Source organism: Acomys minous, assembly GCF_964271855.1.
Source record: "Acomys minous genome assembly, chromosome: 5".
Lineage (NCBI taxonomy): Eukaryota > Metazoa > Chordata > Mammalia > Rodentia > Muridae > Acomys > Acomys minous.
Window position 1 is genome coordinate 12,401,477 of NC_140494.1, and position 20,507 is coordinate 12,421,983.

Below are 20,507 nucleotides of genomic sequence, written 5' to 3' on the forward strand. Positions count from 1 at the left end.
TCCCATGTCCACCTCAACCTCACAAAGACTTGGTTCCTGCAGGAACAAGACAGTAAGAACAGAAGCTGCCTGACCTCTGGAACTCACGCAGCAGCGATGCTGAAAGGACTCAGGAACCACAGACACAGCTCCGCTGAACTTTCACAGGGGTTGTAGGTTCAAGAAACTTTTCGACTTCCATCTTAATTTTGTGAACTCATGACCATCCTAACTGGAGTAAGGGTTTCTATGAAGTAACCTTGTACAAAAGTTCGTGAATGGAGCTGAAACAGAACACTCAGCTGATTCCGAATCTGGGTCTGAACACCTCTAGCAACTGACTGTGTTTATTCAAAGTACACCAACCAAAAAAAAAAAAGAAAGAAAGAAAGAAAACAAAAGACACAGTAGATATTCTAAAAATCAAAGGTGACTTTCTGAAATTATCTTTGGTAGAAAGATTCAAAATTTCACTATAAAAACTAACTAAAGAACATGAAAAGGCTGCCTTAATTCATATTAAGGTAAACACAACAATATACAAAAAAGTGTAAACTAACATTCTAATATGGGAATGCTCACACTATCCCAGACTTACACACTCAGGCAGCCTGTACTTCCAACAGCCACTTAGGACCCCAATTCTTTGTTCCCATTCCCAAAGCAAACAGTTGACGTGACAGTAAGATACAGTTTCTCTCACGGACAGAAATGAACAGAAAATATGACATATGCTGCTCCCTTAAAACTGAGAAGATAAAACCTTTATCAAAATTGCTAAGTCCAAAACAGCCTCATTTTCCTCTTAACAGAGCACTGATAGGACTGTGTGGTTTTACATAAATATACTAACCCATGTTGCCCAGTGATTAAATTTTACACAATAAAACCTCTTAATTACAGTCAGCTACAATATTCCCTCTCGTACTTTTAGAATCCTGTCCCAGTAGAAAACACAAAGTCAACAGAAGCTCTTAACTGATGCCCTTAGTCAGCTCATAAGCTGGCACTGCCTTCTCTTACCCCGTCTGCCTTCTTAGCATAAAGCAGGCACCAAAAGGCACCTCTCCCTGCCTTAAGAGAGACATGAGAGCAGCACTAGGAGAATCCAATTATTCATTCAGGAAGTGACATAACAGTAACATGTTTCTTCTTTACGAGGCAGCAGAAATTAAACCAAGTAGGACACTTACTCATGACTGGAGAAGTCTCTGTGTGTGGTCCCAATCCAGTATTAAGCCGAAATCTACTATCCAGGGTTTCTCAGAGGAATACATATCCTGTTCTGGAAAGAGAAGGGAAAGAAATCAGATTTTCTAAAGGCCAATATTTAAAGTTTCCTAAAAGGAAATGAAAATAATTTTAATTCAGGTTTTTTTCCTATTACCTCTAGAGCCCCTACTAATCACCATCCGATTCACACAACACACACACACACACACACACACACACACACACACACACACACACACACACAGAGCAACTGCCATACAGGACTTTAGTATGTAGGAGACAACTGCCAGATGTTTACTCTGTAGAAGGGAACTGTCATCTAAAGCTTGTTCACTTAAGGCTTTAGTACTAAACTTATTCCTTCCCCATTCCCAACTAGTAAAGTCAAGAAAAAGAAGAGTGCTCTGCCCTGGATAAATAAAGCAACTCATTCCAACTAAATCTATGTTGATTGCGTACGATTATTTGTATAAGTTTCAAATACAAATACAAATAAGTTTCAAACAAAAGTTATTTCTAAGAACGTCCTCTAATGATACCATGTCCTCATTATAAACGTATGTTCATATGCATCGTTATACACAGCACATATCCTGTCGCGCACTCTTTCTAAGAATTTTAAAAGATGTAGCTTTCTTCTCTCAAGTGTGACATAAGCATTGTTTTGTATTAGTACGAGTATCAGTACTAAAACACACTTGAACTTGGACTGAGATTTGCACTATAAATCCTCTTTTGAGCAACACATATTTAGACAAGGCAGAAGCACTAATGGTTACTGTGGATGCATAAGCGCCCTCTCAGCTCTAACTCATGATTGTACAGCTCTGCAACTCAATACAAAATGCACACTTGCATACCTTTCTTCATAAACCAGTCATGGAAAGTAACATTTTACTTGCTAAATCACCCAAGCAAACAGCCAAGCAGTAAAGTAAGGCCCTCAGCTATGAATCAAAGTTAGGGTACCGCTTTTAAGGACTCAGTTCACTGTCCCATACACTGTATTCAGATTACATAAGACACATGAGCAGCACACATTTGCACAATGCAAGCACTGCATCAGCATGCACAGGCACCACATGCTGCCGACACTGCAGTTAGCAGTGGTGTATAATTACAGCTCTGCCATCCGTCACCTGACCCCAGCCCACAGGCTTTCTTCTTCATATGTGCATTAGCCAGTGATTACCATTTCCAGATAACCCAATTATCCCACAGGAAAAAGTAGTGTGACAAATCTACGACCAAATATAATCCCACGTTCAGATACACATTCAAAGCTTCTCACAATAAGTACACTTCTTGATGGTGTTGCCTTAGGGTTAGTGGGTTCCATGCTCCTTCTTGGAAACTAAGAGCAGGAACATGCTAAATGCCAACTGGGCAAGGCAGGCAAAGGTCACAAAAACACAATGCAGATAAAACTTCTATAAAGGCCCCAAAAGTCCACACATTCATACTTAGAGCAACTACCCTTTGCCCAGGGTCTTACGTTTACATACATTTTTAATGTTAAATTTTCTAAATGATATCAAAGTATAGGAGTAATGCCTCCTTCCTGCCACACCACAAAAAGCCAAACAAATCTCTATTATTTAAGACATAAAGAATTTTCTCAGCACTAAAAATACTATGTTCAAAAACACTAGGACAGGGCTGGAAGGATGGCTCAGCGGTTAAGGGAAACTGCTGTTCTTCCAGAGGAACCAAGTTCACTCCCATGACCCATGTCAGGTGGCTCACAGTTGTCCTAACTCCAGCTCCAAGGGATACGTGATTTCCTCTGTCAGGCCTCCTGGGCCACCTACACACACGTTGCACATACCCACATGTAAACAACATTTACATATAATTAAAATATAAGTCAGGATAATAAAACGTATAAACTATGGATGTACAGACTTACTATATAAGGTAACAAATGCACTCAAGTCTTATAGTTTACAAACACGCAAAGCATGTATGGGAATTTAATGTATGGACCCATGGAGCAACTCTTTTTCCAACTTGTTATTTTTATTGATTATTTGGGAACGTCACATAATGAACCCTGATCACATTCATTTCCTAGTCCCCCCAGGTCCACCTCCCACTCTTGTGACTTCATCCCGGGGTGGGGGGGGGGGGGTGGGGGGGGTGGGGGGTGGGGGGGAGGGGAAGAAGAAGAAGAAGAAGAAGGAGAAGGAGAAGGAGAAGGAGAAGGAGAAGGAGAAGGAGAAGGAGAAGAAGAAGAAGAAGAAGAAGAAGAAGAAGAAGAAGAAGAAGAAGAAGAAGAAGAAAGGGGGGTAGAGGGAGAAAGATCAAGTGTGTTTTGAGTTGTGTGGACACTCACTGCAGCATGGCCAGACTCCCAGTGGCCAGCCCGTGGAGCAACCCTTAAAAATGTCCTGATGAATGACCAGTGAGGTCCCTGGCCAAGGTTCTTCATGCACAGCTTCATAACAGAGTCTGCTCCCCAGCCTTGCCCCCATTTTGGGGGGGAGGGGGGGAGGAAGGGGTTGGGTTGGTTTGTTTGTTTTTTGAGGCAGGCTTTCTCTGTGTAGCCTTGGCTGTCCTGGACTCACTCTGTAGACCAGGCTGGCCTCGAACTCACAGAGATCTGCCTGCCCCTGCCTGCTGAGTGCTGGGATTAAGGGTGGCTCCCATTTACTTTCAAAATAGTAAGTCTATCAAATTTTTTCAGCAACTAAGTGGCTTAGTAGCACTAGCACACAAGATAAAATATTAAGGCTCCCTTTCTCCTCGCCTAGTTACCCGTCCCTAGAAAAGAGTAACGTCTCTTAAATACTCAATTTCACATACTAGGTATTTTGTAGAATTTCTGCAACGTTCAGCACCTATCTTACTTTTCATATATTGCGTGTGGCAATATTCATTCCTGGAATGAGGCAGAACTGAGGCTGTAAGAGGACCAAATGTGCCTGCATTGTCTTGGACTGCAGAGAGGCATTAGAAATATACACCCAAGGAGGCTGCTGGCCCCAAAATGACATATAACTGAAGGCAGTCCATGGCTTATGACCAAACTCAGTCTAACTCAGCCAAAGATGCAGATCTATGAGCTAGAAATGTCTGCTGTCAGCCATAGAAATTTTGTGGTAATTATATTATTCCAGGCAAAGATGACTAAGTCGGAGGAGAGACACTGACTGTAGGGGCAGCGGAGACAGCTCAGCAGTTAAGAGCGTGTACTGCCTTTGCTTTTGCAGAAGGTCAAGGTTTGAATCCCAGAACTCATGTCTGGGATTCCCCACCTCCTGTAACTCCAGGTCCAAGAGGATCCAACACCTCTGGCCTCTGTGGGCCCAGCAAAGGTGACTCATGCCTTTAATCCCAGCACTCAAAGAGGCAGAGGCAGAGGCAGAGGCAGAGGCAGGCAAATCTCTGAGTTCAAGGCCAGCCTTGTCTACAGAGTTCCAGGACAGTCAGAGCTGCACAGAGAAACATTGTCTCGAAAAACAAGAAGAAATAACTAATAAAATTTCAGGTTAAAAGTCAGGCAGTGGTGGAGCACACTGTTAATCCCAGCACTTGGGAGGCAGAGGCAGGTGGATCTCTGTGAATTCGAGGCCAGCCTGGTCTACAAAGTGAGTCCAGGGCAGCCAGGGCTACACAAAGAAACCCTGGCTCCAAAAAAAAAAAAAAAAAAATCAAGTCAAAAAGACTGCATTCAAAAGTCTAGGCACATATTAATTATAGGAAACAAATCTACTAAACAAGTAAAGCACATAAAAGTTTGAAATTAAGGCACCAAAAACATAGAGTTGGCAAAAACGTAGATGTGGGTATAGTTATATATAAAATTTTAAAATTAAATAATGATAAAATACAAAGTACCAGGCAGCAGATATTATGTTATATGGAGTTTATTAAATGAGCATGGGGGGAGAAGGCAAGAGGGAAGGGGTACCCCAGAGAAAGAGAGAAGAGAGAGACAGAGAAAGTAGGGAGGGAGATAGAGGGAAAGAGTGGAGAGAGCGAGCCACGTGGACGGTCTGTCTTTTATATGGTCCTGGGCAGGGCCACGCCCCGCCCCCCCCACCCCCCCCACCCCCCCCACCCCCCCGTGGCAGGTAAGCAGTGACATCACAGGTAGGCAGACTGAAGCAGAATACTAACAGCTATAGAATCTGTCGTGTTTGTGCTAGGATGTAACCAGAAATGACCATGGAGCCGGGGGCAAAGCTCAGCAGTAGAACACTGCCTGGCATATACAAGGCCAGGGTTCAATTCCCAGGGCCATACCTTAAAAGGAAAAAAGAGAAATGCCTAGCAATTTTGTCTGTAAGAAAAAGAAGGGGAAGAGGAACTTGTAACAATGCTGTTTGTCATAGCAAAAGAAACAAAACACGAACCTTCTACAGAAGAATTAATTACATCACTAAGCAGTGTCAAGGGGTGAAATGAACCAAAAGTACATCTATCAACCAAAAAAAAAAAAATCTCAGAAGAACTACTGATATGTACTCATGTCTACTGTATTATAAAAGTACATACACAATGACACCAAGGGTACATGAGCTCATTTGTACAATGTTACCTAATACACAAAGTTAACAGTGCATTATTTAGAGATATTCACATATCGAATATACTATAGAGTGAAGGCGTTTGAGGCTGATGCTTCCTGGAGCCAGCAGTGGGCTGGGGCAGGACGTCATTCAGGAGGAGACTGGTAATGTTCTATCACTTAAGGTGAGGGAGGAAACTGAATGGATGTCACTATGTTAGTCTTTATGCAATACGCAGTGTCAGGTATAAATCTTCTATGTTACAGTATTCTAATTTTAAAACAAAAAGCAAAATTTCCCAAAAGTATAGAAAGTTTAAATACAAGTAATATAAACAAATGTGGCTTCGTGTGTAAAGGTGTCAATTGCAGTTACAATCTCTAAACAGTAATAAGAGAAGCAGAGTCACACTCATCCTGAGGAGTAAAAGACAAACACAAGTGATGGGCAGCTCTACTACAAACTGTGAGGTAGTCTTCTGTGATGCATTCTGTTTATGTAGAAGGCTCTGATTAGACACTGCCCACGTACAGAACATCTGGCCACCCAGAGACCTGTAGCAGTTGTGCTGTCCACCACTGGAGCGCCCCATCTCACCTTCACAGCTGTGACATCCTGTATAACCTTTTCCCAATAGCTAGTTTTTCTAAATTATTATTTGCTGAAAAGTCTTTCCCCTCCCATAAAATGCTTATGGAAATTTCTCTCATCACAGCATTAATTATAACATCAAATTTTAAAATTTAAATATCCAAATAATAACTGACAGGATTGTTCATTATTAGTAGTCTCTTGTGTCCATTAAAACTGTCTTATAATTTATGAAAATTTAAAGAAGTGAATAAACATTGCAATGGCCTTTACACACCTTTATCACAGAATCATCAAGAAAGCAATATCAAAAATTAAGTTTCCTCCAGCTCACACATTTATCTCCTCAAAGACTCACAAGCCCAGACTTATGACCTCAGAACATAAGCAGACATGGTGGCACATGCCTTTAAGCCAGCTCTCAAGAGGCAGAGGCAGGAAGATCTCTGTGAATTTGAGGCCAGTCTGGTCTACAGATGAAGTTTCAAGCCAGCCAAGGCTACTAAGACACTGTCTCAAAATAATTTTTTTAATAATAATAATATAATTTTTAAATTAAAAAACATATAAAGTTACTAGGCATGCAATGAGCCTCCTGAGCAACTCCCAGAAGCCAGCCAGTTACCTAGGCATAGCCGACGAGGCCATGAACAAAGTACACATTATAACAACTCTTGCACCTTCCTTCCTTAATTCAGCCACAGCCCATTAGTCCTACTACATATGCCAGTGCGGACTCCCAGGTAATGTCTTCTTGCTCTAGTTAAAGAAATAACTCCAGTTACTATTACAGACTTTATTCATTGAGACATATCTTACCCGTGTGGTTACACAATTCGTGGGCTTTCTATAAACAATACTCTAGAGCATCACATACCCATAAAACACAATGCTAAATTCCCACAGCCTGGAATCTTTTCCCAGCACAAGAAAAGTACAGTGAATCTGTCACTGACAGTGAAAAGAGGTTTTTTTATTTTGCTAAGTCAACAAAATACTTCCTGCTAATGAGATCAAAGAATGAGATAGGCCTAATAGTAAACCCGTGTTTTCTGCAGTTTGTTTACATGTGTATGTTAATGATGCATGAGATAAGAATAAGGTTAAATTTCCTTTCCTGGGTAGAATTTAAGATAGGTTTCCAGGCGGCCTTATCAAATTCTAGTGGCTTTGTTCGCATTGGTCACCAGGCGCACAGAAAGCAAGTGTCACTTCCAAATCTTCCTTATTCTGTCAGGTCCAGAGGAGCGAGGGTGGCTTATAATGTTATATTTGCCATACACATTTTGATATTTCTATCTTATCAGTGCAAAGTGGCTAAGCTGCACAGATAAAACCTAAAATGAAGAACACAGCATCCTTTCTTTTCAAGATAAATTCCAGGCTGACATCTATAATGAGCACCAAAGCAGCCACCATGATGGGAGAGATTTAAACATAGACAATTATGTCTTAGAAATATGTAAGACCTATATCCAAGGAATTTGTGATCAGTTAAAATCTAAACACCAGAATACACTTATCTGCTCTTTCGGTAAATATTAATTCAACTCTACAACATATAAAAACTTCCCAACTAGCTTAGGACACAAGACCAACTTGATCGCAGCCATCCTGACGCCAAACAGAAACCAGCTGGCAAAAGCGGCAGTCAGGGCTTCCATGCTCTAGGCACTGTGTTAAGTGAGAGTGGGTAAACCTACAAGCCAAAGGATGCAGATACAGAGATCTGCAGGGCACTGTGGATGAAATTACAAGTCCCTAAGATGGTGGTCAGCTGTGAGGCTTCACACGGAAACTGCTGCAACAACACGGCCCACGTGGCCTCCCTGGGCCTGTGAGCGCGAAGTCAGGCTGCCCAGCGCCCAGGAGAATCACGGGATCCTGTGTGAAAGATGCCCTGGCAAACTAAATATAAAGTTGTGCACATTAATAGTCCTGATACACTTTTGGGCTCATAAAATAAGGGAGTTGAAACACAATACTGAAGTTCTAACTTGTGCTATTTATGACTTTAAAACTAACTCTGAGTAAACGAGAAGCTGAGAAACATCTAGTTTCCTTAGCATAAGCAGGGTCAACAAATCAACTATCACAGTAAATGAAATATGAGCGGAGACAAACCAGTCTACAACCTTCCACCCTGGACATGGGGGAAGACGGAACTGACCCCTGAGGGGAAAAGTCAGAGTGACAGAGTGACGTTAATGGTGGCGTGGTCAAACGCAGCCCTGAGTGTGAGAGTCAAGCTAACGTTCTTCTGGCAGTCCTCAATGACGACAAGTTACTCACCCTGGACAGAAGGCTTTCTTGTTACTAGTCAGGAAAATGAAGCCCAAGCAAGTCTTCAGAATGAGCTTAGAATTCAAAGGGATACTAAAGTGCTGATCATCCACAAAAAATAATATATATTGTTAAGGGGCAGTGTTCAAAGTCTTTAAAAAGAAATTCCTAAAAAAGAGAAATCCGAAAAGCTCTCTTCGGTAGTCAATGTGTATAATCGTTGAATACATGCCATAAATGCTGCTTTGAAAACTGCCCTAGTACTTCACAATCATGCCCTTCTACAGAATCTCTATTTTTCACTAGCTAGGTGCAACACATGAAAGCTTCACAGGCTGGGGAGATTGCTCAAGGGGTTGAAAACTGTGCCTGTCAGTCAAGCAGGAGGACTGAAGTTGGGATTCTCAGAACCCATATAAATGCTAGCTGTGATGGCAAGAGATCCCTGAGGCACACTGGCCAGCTTGAAACCTGCAGAAACAGCCAACTCTGAGGCAACTGAGACACCATCTCATTGAATAAAGTAAAGAGTGATATAAGACTCTCTCCTGATACTGTCCTTGGGCCTGGACACATGTGTGCCCACATCAGAATACACATGCACACCATACACACAAACACCTGCGTTTCCACAAAGGTAGATCCAGACCGCCTGTCCCCCTAAGACAAGTAACTGGCCAAACAATATACACCATGTGTAGTTTTAAGATATTAAAAATGCCAAAGGTATAGAGTGGTACCACACTCAGGGAGGCAGAGGCAGGTGGATTCCTGTGAGTTGGAGGCCAGCCTAGTCTATAAAGTGAATCTAGGACAGCCAAGGCTACACAGAGAAACCCTGTCTTGAAGACAGACAGACAGATATAAAAAATAAAAGTGGTAACAACACTCTGAACAAATGTTTGCTAAGTTAACTACTAAAGCTATCTGCATGTCTACCTATTGGTGACCATTTCCATCCCTATGGCTATCCAAAAGGAAGGCGTTCATATGTTCAACAAAACACACAAGTAAGAATGTCTACAGCAGCAGTAGTACAGCAGCCAGTGACTAAGAACAACCCAAAGGCACATTAAACGTAGAATGCGCAAACTGAGAACTAGTCATGGACCAGGCCACCACTGTGGCAATAAAAGTTACTGGAGTATGATCCAGCATGATTTTTTAGAATCTTCCGGTCAAGAAACAGGGCTATTTCTTTATAGGGTGGGCATTTTACAACTGCTTCAAGTAGCAAGTAAAATACAATGGGCATTAACTCCACAGGAGTGCCAAGCCTAAGTGACAAGGACAATACAGTTTCTATGTTGCTCACCACCCTCCCAACCTCTCCATTCTTCTGTCTTCTCCCCTCGAATCCAGGCACACAGCTAGTGTGAGCAGCCTAAGCCATACTGCAGGACTGCAGTCTAAGCGTCCTCAGACACAGCACCAAGCCTTCATAAAGCAGCCCAACCTGAAACTGACAAAAGCGCCACCCAAACTGAGGATCTGTGAAAAAAGCAAATATTGCCATTGTTTTAAGCTACATTCTGGAACAATTTTTTTAGGCAGCCAGAGTAGCAAAAACAAGTACTGAGCAATAAAAAGAAGCAGATACGTACAACATAAATGAAATTCATTTATGCAATACAATGCTGAATGGAAGAAACTAAACACAAAACAGTAGATGATGCGTGGCATTATTTCTATGAAAACTAATTAACCTAAGGTGATAGAAAATTAAGTCCTGGCTAAATTCAAGACAGGAAGAGGGTATTGATTGGAAACAACTGTAATAAACCGCTGGGGCACAGGAGATACTGAGCTAATACAAAGAAACTGAACTGAGTTAATACAAAGTAATTACATTATCAAAAGTCTTCCAGATATACATCTAAGACTGGTACACACTGTTGTGCATAAACTATATAACTTTTGTAAACGGTATATCCAAGAACTCACAAAACACTAAGGAATGAGCAATCACAGTCCAAAAGAGATTAATAACCCAAAATGGAGAACATTGTACCCCAGGGATTCTTCAGCCCAGAAAACCGATGGCTGATCAAAACACTGTACTGAGGCAGCTCTGAACACAGTGTCACAGCGTCAGAAATACCAAGTGAATCATCCCCTTCACTTCAACAAGGCCTCAAAAAACATATCCCAAAAGAAAGGACACCTTGGAAGTAAACTAGACCCAAGTATAAACTAGGGGCGGGGAGAGAGGTGGGTGCTGATGCTCACCATGGGCGGGGAGACAGGGGGATGCTGATGCTCACCAGGGGCGGGGAGACAGGAGGGTGCTGATGCTCACCAGGGGCAGGGAGACAGGAGGGTGCTGATGCTTACCAGGGGCAGGGAGACAGGAGGGTGCTGATGCTCACCAGGGGCGGGGAGACAGGAGGGTGCTGATGCTCACCAGGGGGCAGGGACACAGGAGGGTGCTGATGCTCACCAGGGGCAGGGAGACAGGAGGGTGCTGATGCTCACCAGGGGCAGGGAGACAGGAGGGTGCTGATGCTCACCAGGGGCAGGGAGACAGGAGGGTGCTGATGCTCACCAGGGGCAGGGAGACAGGAGGGTGCTGATGCTCACCAGAGGCGGGGAGATAGGAGGGTGCTGATGCTCACCATGGGGCAGGGAGACAGGAGGGTGCTGATGCTCACTAAGGTGCGGGTCACTGTCAAAAAACAAGGTAGGTGCTTCCAAGGAACAATGCGGAAGGCTGACCTCTGGCATGCACATGCGACACATTTGATCATGTGCCATACCTCCTGCATGTGCGTGCACAACCACATACAAAACAATAATAACAAAATTTAGGTAAACAGAGAGCAGTAAAATTTATAATTCCAAACTGAACCCGACACCCCCACCACACACACACACACACACACAATGGAAATGTCATTTTTTTTAAAAATCAAAGCAAAACTAGAAACATTTTTTAAAAATATGTTGCCCAGGTAAGCCAGATTTCTATTTTGGTTGTGAGCCTAGCCTTTAATGGCTGAGCCGTCTCTCCAGCCCAAGACAGACTTCTAAAACTATCTTCCACATCTATTCAACTTTTTTCTTTTGTGATTTTTATTTCACTCTGTCTTATCTTACTACATATATACTAATAAGTTAAACTGCCCTAAAACCAAACAAAATAAAACCAGAGTAAAGAGCCTCAGGAGCAAATGGATTTATGACCACTGCATTTGTGTCATAATGAACCATGAATTTGCCACCCCTGATAAGTGTAAAATTAATATACGGAGCTGCTTTTAAATTATAGTCTACCATAGCACTCTAGCATTTTTTTATTCACTTGTTGATGCAGTGGAAGGAAAATTCCAGGGGTGGGGAGTGGGGGGCATGTAACTTCTGCTACACTTATATGAGGAAGACACAGGTGCAATGTGTACCTCTGCCACTAGATAACTAAATCGCATCTCTAGAACCAAAACCACTTCAAGTAGACACAGAACTCCAGAGTCAACTTGATCTTGCTGCAAGCATATGAAACAACCTGAATCCTTACCAGTTTACCTTAGGGTCGACTGCTCCGGAAGTTCTGTAAAGAGTAGGTGTATTTAAATAAGGCAGTCTAAGCTGGTGAGAGGAGCCTCACGATGAAATCAACAAATCCTTACAACACTGTTCTGGGAGGAATCGATGAATATTTTATTTAGAATTTAATTCTATGGAAACTACCATGTAACCCAAGCACTCTGAAAGTAGGCACTGCAGTGGACAGTCTTTCCCAGGTCCTGCGTGTCCATGAGATGAAGCAAACTGACTCACTTTCTGAGGTGACTGTGAAACAGATGACGGGAGTTCAGGAGCTTCTCTCTGAGCCAAAGACCGCACACAGGTCATGAAGGGAACTAGCCAATAAGCAGCAAACATCATGTGACCTCCACACCAGGCTCCCTGACTTGTACTATGTACACACTCTTTCCTCACCCTCAAATATCCTAATTTTACTAAGAAATAAACTTTAAAAAAAAAAAAACTATGCCATGAGGTGGGAGAGCCTGCAGATGACACTAGCCAGTCGGGAACTGTCTCTGTGGCTCCAGTTCCCACACCCTCTAATCCCTGTATGCTATATGAAAGACTCTCGTCAAACTGTGAGTCTTATGTTAACTGTAAAAATGGTAGAAACCTTTTAGAGGGGAAATGATTCTCTAATATATAGTTAGATCCCATCTGTAAATAGAAAACGCTTCTCGCAAATTGCACTGAAAGGACAAACTGTAAGGCTTCAGTAATTAGTCTGAATTGCACGAGTTACAAAACAAGGATGGTAAAAGAATTAAACTCACATCCAGAAAATGTCTCATTCTCTACCTAAAGTAGTAATTCCTGAAGTTTTAGTACTTTAAATTCTTTAGCTGACTTCTGAACTTCCACAACTTTTCTCAAGTCTTTCACCAAAAATATTTTGTTCTCAGTTTGCTACAAGGTTGAACTCATTGGCTGTTTAAATCCATCTTTACTGGCTACAAAGTGTCGCAGTAATTTGACATGAGACTAGAGATGGGTGGGTGTAAACTGCCTGGCCCTAGAGACCCACACTGGATCTGCTGGCTCCTGTACAATGTGTGAGGATGGTCAGTCAATTTACACCCAGCACCAAGGCTGACACTTCTCCTCACTGACTTGTCTGACCAGATCAGCTGTCCTCACTGAGAGTTACCTGCTTAGCAAAACACTGTTACAGGGAGTAATGGAGGGCTGCAGAGATGGTTCAGTGGTTAGACGCTCTTCCAGAGGATCCAGGTTTGACTCCCAGCACCCACAAGATGACTCACAACTATCCATAACTCCAGTCCCAGGGGAGCTGAAATCTTCTTCTGACCGGCGAGGGCAGCAGGCACACTCGTAGTGCTCAAACATAAATGCAGGCAAAATACTCATATACAGCAAATGATAAATCTTTAAAAATATTTTCAAGGGGAAGGGGTGCTAACGGATTATACACACCAGAACCAAGCACAACCCAGAGCTGTACAGTCTACTTAAAAAGTTCTCAGCAACCAGCACTAAGGCTCAGGACCCAAACTCTGAAAGTTGACAAAGGATGCTTCTTAAGTACCTTTGGGAGAACTTGCTGATTCTTTGGGACCCCTGGCCTTGTGATCAGGGCTGTGTATTTTCCTTAGAGGTTAATTTACAGTTATTGGTATAATTTCCTTTTCCATTTTGACTTACAGCTTAACGGCCTGTGGAGAGTACAAACTAGGATCAGTCAGTCTATACGTTAAGGAGTGAACAACACCACGCTTATATTTTCTCCTATAAAATTACGACTATTAATTGTGGAGTCTTACTGAGAAAAGCAATGAGACACTGTTTGTCCTATGTCAGTTTGCTGATTATTAAGATGACTTAAAGAAAGGAAAAGCCCTAGTTTCCACCATCACCACCACCACCGGGCGAAACTTTCCAGAGACTCAGTATGGGAGGGAACTGGCCAGGGGTGATCTCAACCGTACTGTGAAACTTTTCTGAGCTATGAAACATTAATTGTCTCGTAGATATAATTAGAGAGATGATAGATAGATAGATAGATAGATAGATAGATATGATAGACAGAAAGAAAGAGAAAACGGGTCCACAACTAAATTATTCTAACAAGAATACTTAGAACAGTGCCTCATTATTCCTAAAGGGTGAGTATGTCCCCAATTCACCAAGCCTTTTCGATCCATAAGGCACAACGCATGTTAAAGTTTTCCAAAAACGCGCCTGGGGTAAGGCAGATGAGTGAAAGAAGACTCTACTAACGCGGTCTTTATTCGAAAATTCCATTTTGTTAGCTAACAACTTGTGTGCTCTGTACTATGTACACACTCTTTCTTCGCCCTCAAATATCCTAATTTTAGAAAGAAATAAGCTTTAAAAAACTATGTCATGAGGTGCTACTTTTAAAAAATAAAATAGAAAGTATCTGCTGATTAAACAGAGGGTGGCTAGGAAGTCCAATGCTCATCTTATATGAACGTCCCACCATGGAGTCAGACTTCTCTCATTTGCTTGGCATTAAAACACCTGCGAGCTGCTGCGCGAGCTGCCACCACCACCACCCCTCCGCAAACGCCGCGCTCCGGGAGCCCCAAACTATCCGGCAAAACTTTTTTTTGCAAGGGTGCACGGATTTCCAGGCTTCCCAGATACCTCCCTCACGCCCATCCTCCCCGAGGCTGCTCCAAACAAAGTTCTTGAGGGCATCCAGGCAATCTTTTCAGCAGACGAAGTTTGCCTGGGTCCTGCCCACTCGGCGCTCCGGCAGGACGCAACTGAAACTTGCGAGGGAGACACGTCTCCCCGGGGACCGAAACTTGCACAGGGGGTGGAGGGGGCGGGGAGGAAGGCGGCCAAAGGGTTCCTCCTCCCCGGGGGTCTGCACGCCGCGCAGGGCCCATCACGGTCCCCGGCCCGCACCCACCCGCCTGCCAATCACACCGCGGACCCCCCCACCCCCAACGCGCGCGACACGGCGCGGGGGCTCCCGGTGAGCCGGCTCCAGTTCAGGCCGCGCCGCCGCCGCCGCGTGCCTTCTGCCCCGGGCCGGGAATGGCGGCGTCCGGCTGCCCGGGGCCAATTCCGTCCGGAACCCCCTCGCCTTAGACCCCGCCAACCCCGCTAGCAGAGGCTGAGAAGAAAAAGAAGTTACCTCAAGACAGTCCCGGCGGCGGCCAGTCGCGGGAGGCCGAGCGGGTCCGGTGCGGCGGTGGCGGCGGCGGCGGCGGCTACCGCAGTGCCCTCCGCCCCATTGTTTCCCTTCCAGGAGGCTCCCGGCAAAGCCGAGCCCGGGAACCAGGAAGTTCCCCGGCGCGACACCTCCTGCCGCCGCCGCTATGGAAACGGCCCCCGCCTTCCCCAGGGCGGCTCGCCCGGGACCCCGCCTCCGCGCCGCCGGCCCCGCCCGCCTCACCGGCCGCCAACAGTCGCCGCTGCGGCCGCGGCCGCCGCCATCTTGGCGCGGGCGGGCAGCCCCTGCCTTCCCGGCGGCACGTGCGCTGCTCCCGCGCTCCCGCCGGGCGCGCTCCCGTCGGGCTGCCGGCGGAGGCCGAACCCCCCCCCCAGCCCCCCTGCAGGGATTCGGGTCCGCGGATCCCGCAGCGCCCCGGGATTTCTCCAGAACTACAGATGGGCAAGGACCGAGGCGGTGTCCGACACCTAGGGGCGGGCAACGAAGCAAGGGGCGCATTTTGCATCTCGGGCCCAAATGCTTGCCAACCTTCAACCCTTGCCCACTGCACTTGGTTTTCTCTTGGGCTCGGTATCTTCATCCGTGAAGTGGGATCGTGACCGTGCCTGCTTCACGGAGTTGTTCCCTGCACAAGCGAACGCTTGGTAGTGTGTACACAGTGATGATCTGTCAATAGAGAGGCGCTCTTACTGACACAAGGTCACACAGTCAGTTTTCAGGCATTATGCCAAGTGTTCAGATCAGCGCGACTTTTAAGTGGGGCCTTTTGCTCCCTGAAACGTGGTCAGTGTCATCTCTGTCCCATCTTTGCCTAGGTTAGCGTTCTTTGTGTGTGTGTGTCGGGGAAACTGTCAAAAGAGTTTTAATCTCCACAGCCTTCCATTAAGAGCTGCTGTAAAAAGGGATGATGTAAACTTCCCGACACTATAATTTGCAGACAGTTAAATGATTTATTCAACAGAAGCTGCAAAAGTTTGGGTGTGCGAAGAACTAAAAGGCTTCTTCCCTTGTTTCCAGGAACTAGAATTACTAAAGCTGGCAACTGCGCTGTTAGTACTCTCTCGACTGGTGAAACCTGACGCTCATCACTGCCTGCTGTGTGCAAGGAAAGGGAGGCGGAGTCCAGTCCCTCAGCAGGCAGGCTTTAACACCTGTGAAGGGCTGGGTCTTAGATGGCCTCTAAGGCCACTTCTCTTTCTCAAATCCTGTCATATTAACCACTTTACAGTGTTAGGTGAGGGCTTCCAGTGGAACCCAGTGTTCGTTCTCTCTCTCTCTCTCTCTCTCTCTCTCTCTCTCTCTCTCTCTCTCTCTCTCTCTCTCTCTCTCTCTCTTACACACACACACACACACACTTCCATTGAGCATCATTCACATTAAAAGGCAATAAGATAATAAAAATGTATTATTTCATTCAGTTCTTCTTTTAAACCTGGTTTTGAAACACTACTTTTGGGTTTGTTGTTTGTTTTTACTGTTTTGTTTGTTCAAAATGGCACAACTGATTTGATGAAAATTAGGTCAAAAGTAGGAAGCACATGGGAATTTTTTTTCAACACCCAAATAGTTCTCCAAAAAGTGTAGAACTCCCAAATTAACAAGTGGGTCTGTGACAAGACCCACTGCTTCCATGTCCTTGCAGACAGCATGTGCACACGTGCGTGTACATAACACTGTAATCTGAAGATTGCAGAAGTCCTCCAAATGATGCTTACTGAATTAACTTGCAATGCCTGAGCTACCATCTCTTTAAGATACCTTGGGCGCCCCAAAAGGCTCAAAATAATTCAGACATATCACTGCGAATACAAAAACTGCAATGAGTTGGAGGGACAACCCTGGACCCAGGCTTATTTCACAAACTGAAGTAGGAACTTCAGATCTTTTGTGTGTGTGATTTATATTAGCCTAATAATACTGCATTCTGGACCTAATTGTCGGCACTATTGGTCCAACTTCAGACTTCATACTCCGTACTATTATGAATATTCAAAAATATATTCAAGAATGAGGTGGCTGAATTTCACTGAAAACTTTTATAAATAGGAGCACTTGACTCTTGGAGTAGTAGTTTACCAACCCGTCCTAAAAAGGATGCATTTTAGGTTATATCACTCCATGATTATGTTCTAACATGACATGCTAGGCACCAAGATGCCCTTCAACTAGGGGGAAAAGGATAAAAGTTTACTGACAATAAAATACCAAAGAAAGTAAAAAAGCATAAATAGTTTGTATCGCCAATGAAACTATTTCGCAAGTGTCAAACATTAAGAACTCTGTCTCCTATCACATAACAGAAAAGATTGCATTTCATTTTTGCAAGTTATACTAGTGGCAATACTTATACAATATTGCCAGAGGTAAAAGTACATGTTTAAGTTTCCCACAAAGATACCATAATAACTAGGGTCAAGGGTACAATTTGTGGTGAGAACGTGAAAATATAGAACGTGAGGAAAATGTCAAGAGTAAATTATCCATCCTTCAATTTCATCTTCAAAACTATGGATGAAGGGGGCTGTTCTTAGTGTCTCCTGTAACCTGAGCTGTGATCCACAGCTGTGTGGTGCACTTAGGTGCAGGGAGATAAGTCAACAGCTCACTAGGCAGGAGCTGGGGTGAAGACTCTCGAAAGCCTCACAGGATTCGTCTCACTTCCTGCAGTAATTTCTGGAACTCCCTAGGAATGTTCCATTGACTAGAAAAGTCAGTTCCAATACTACTGTATATAATTCATCATGGTGGAAAAAAATAAAAAGATCAGTCAGCATCCAGTGTGATATGTCCCACCATGTCCAAATGTCAATGAAAAAGCTCATATTTTGAACTCACGTGACTCTTTTTTTTTCTCAAAAAAAAAAAAAAAATAAAGTCTTGGTGACAGAGCCAGAAGTAAAATTCCATGCATGGATTGTGAATAATAAAATTGCACATAAGATGTTGCATACAGTTCATTACAAAGATCTGGGGCGGTCTTGCTTATTGTTGTTCTAGGAGACTTGAGACGTCTCCCTATCTTAAGAGCACACATGCCATGAGATTGGGGAACCTGTCTGTCTTCCGTCTGGCCAGAGGCAGCTCCCTCTGAATACATCTAGAAAGAACGAAAAGGGAAGAGAGAGTAGGGAAAGACTGTTAGGCTGTTAGGAGCAAAGGCCACAAGGGTGTATCATACCCCATTACACACACACACACACACACACACACACACACACACACACACACACATATATATATATAGAGAGAGAGAGAGAGAGGGAAAAGTCTCTAATTTTTGACATGTTCAAACACATAAGTGACTCAAAAAAAAAAAAAAAGGTTTAGGAATGACCCATTACAGAAGTTGCATCTCACTATCTCCTCTGCCCTTTGCTCTCAGCTTGTTCCTGATTACATAGTAAAACAGTTATCACGGTCTGCCAGAAATCTATAATGAGGCCAGATCATTGTTGAGATGGGTCATTTTGTCTTCCTAGCTCCAGAGAACTTCCTGTCTGCCGAGCTTTCCTCTGCATACTTCAGCTTCCCTCTGGTCACCCCTCAGATGCCATGCCACTACTTTTGTTATATGTATGCGTCCATCCTAGGATGGGGGTTGAGCACGTGCTAGCGGCACAAGTGTGACGCTCTGAGGACAGCCCTTCAGGGGTCAGCTGTTTCCCTCTACATGGAGGTCCCAAGGATTGAGCTGCGGTCATCAGGATTGACAGCAAGCGCCTTAACCTGTGAAGCCATCTCACTGGCCCCCTTGGCTTATTATTTTTGTTTCATCAGGCGGATAAAAATTTAAATACTAAAGATGCACACATATGCAATATATAGAAAAATTAAAACAGGATCTAATGGCACTTTGTCTCCATTTTAGAGGGATGAAACATTGGCCTTCAAGTACATGATTTTTTAAAATTAACTTTTAAACTCTATGTATGTTGTATGATAGTTTTCCCAGGAAATCTCCCCGTGACCCATGCCTACCAATATTCACATGCTATTAGTCATCCTCCTGTTTTATCTATGATGGGGCTGTGACTCACTTCTGTCCCCCAAGAGAATATGGCAGAAATGAGGCAGGGTGATTCCTAAGGTGACAACGGAAGAAGCCTCAAAGTTTCTGCCCCAGTCTCTGAAATTCTTGTGCACTTTCTCTTAGAATTCACATACCGTCATGGAAGAAACCCAGGCAGCTTGCAGAGGCCATGCCAGATGGCCAACCTCACCTGAGCCCATTACAGCAGCAGTCAACCGCACTGCTGGCCACATGGGCAAGGCAAGTGGCCATCGCATGCCTGGAGTCCCAAGGGAACAACACCCTGAGAAGCCCGAAGTGGTGGCCTCTGAGCTGAGCCTCGGCAGCCCAGGGAGCCATAGAACAGTAATAAAGGGTTGTCTTTAGCAATGGAGTTTAGTGTCTTTTGTCATAAGTCTGTAGGAAAAGTGTCATACATTTATTAAGAATGAAGTTCTGGGCTGGGCAGATGCTTACTCAGCTAAGTGCTTGCCACACAAGTGTGAAAACCCAGGTCCAAGTCCTAGAAGCCATTTGAAAAGGAGCCGGGTGTGGTGGCGCACGCCTGTAATCCCAGCACTTGGGAGGCAGAGGCAGGCGGATCACTGTGAGTTCAAGGCCAGCCTGGTCTACAAAGTGACTCTAGGACAGCCAAGGCTAACACAGAGAGACCTTGGATCGAAAAACCAAAAAAAAAAAAAAAAAAAAAGAAAAAAAGAAAAGAAAAAGAAAAAGAAAAGAAAAGAAAAAGAAAATCCAGGCAGGGTAGTAAACGCTTAAAATCCCAGTACTGGGAGGTGGAGACGGGCAGATGCCTGGGGCTTTCTGGCCAGCCAGCCTAGCCCACTCAGGGACTCCTGGACAATCTGAAACCCTGTCTTCAACAAAACAAGGTGAACAGCTGCTAAGTGACATCCAAGATTAACCTCTGGCCTCCACACACTCACAGACTGTGCATGAGTCCCCACACACACACATGCACCAACAAGCACACATGCACTTATACATACACTCACATATGGTGCATGAGTGCCCATACACACATGTACCTAGAAGCATACGCGCGCGCACACACACACACACACACACACACACACACACACACACACACACACACACGTAAAGTTCTAAAGCTATATTTAGCTATATTTCACCTAAAGTGTTAAGAACAAAATTGGTATCTTCAAAATTAGCAGAAGTGCCA

General features: G+C 44.2%; 1 protein-coding gene across 1 annotated transcript in view; it reads right to left on the minus strand.

Annotated features, from left to right (window-relative positions):
* Nucleotides 1-15,424, minus strand: part of USP6NL (USP6 N-terminal like) — a 128,073-nt gene extending 112,649 nt beyond the window's left edge. The window contains exons 1-2 of the mRNA XM_084783988.1: nt 15,256-15,424; nt 1,173-1,264 (exon numbers count right to left, since the gene is read on the minus strand). Of these exons, the coding sequence (XP_084640114.1) occupies nt 1,173-1,176 (4 nt within the window). The 5' untranslated portion in view covers nt 1,177-1,264; nt 15,256-15,424. The remainder of the gene's footprint in view (nt 1-1,172; nt 1,265-15,255) is intronic.
* Between the last annotated feature and the right edge of the window lie 5,083 nt (nt 15,425-20,507).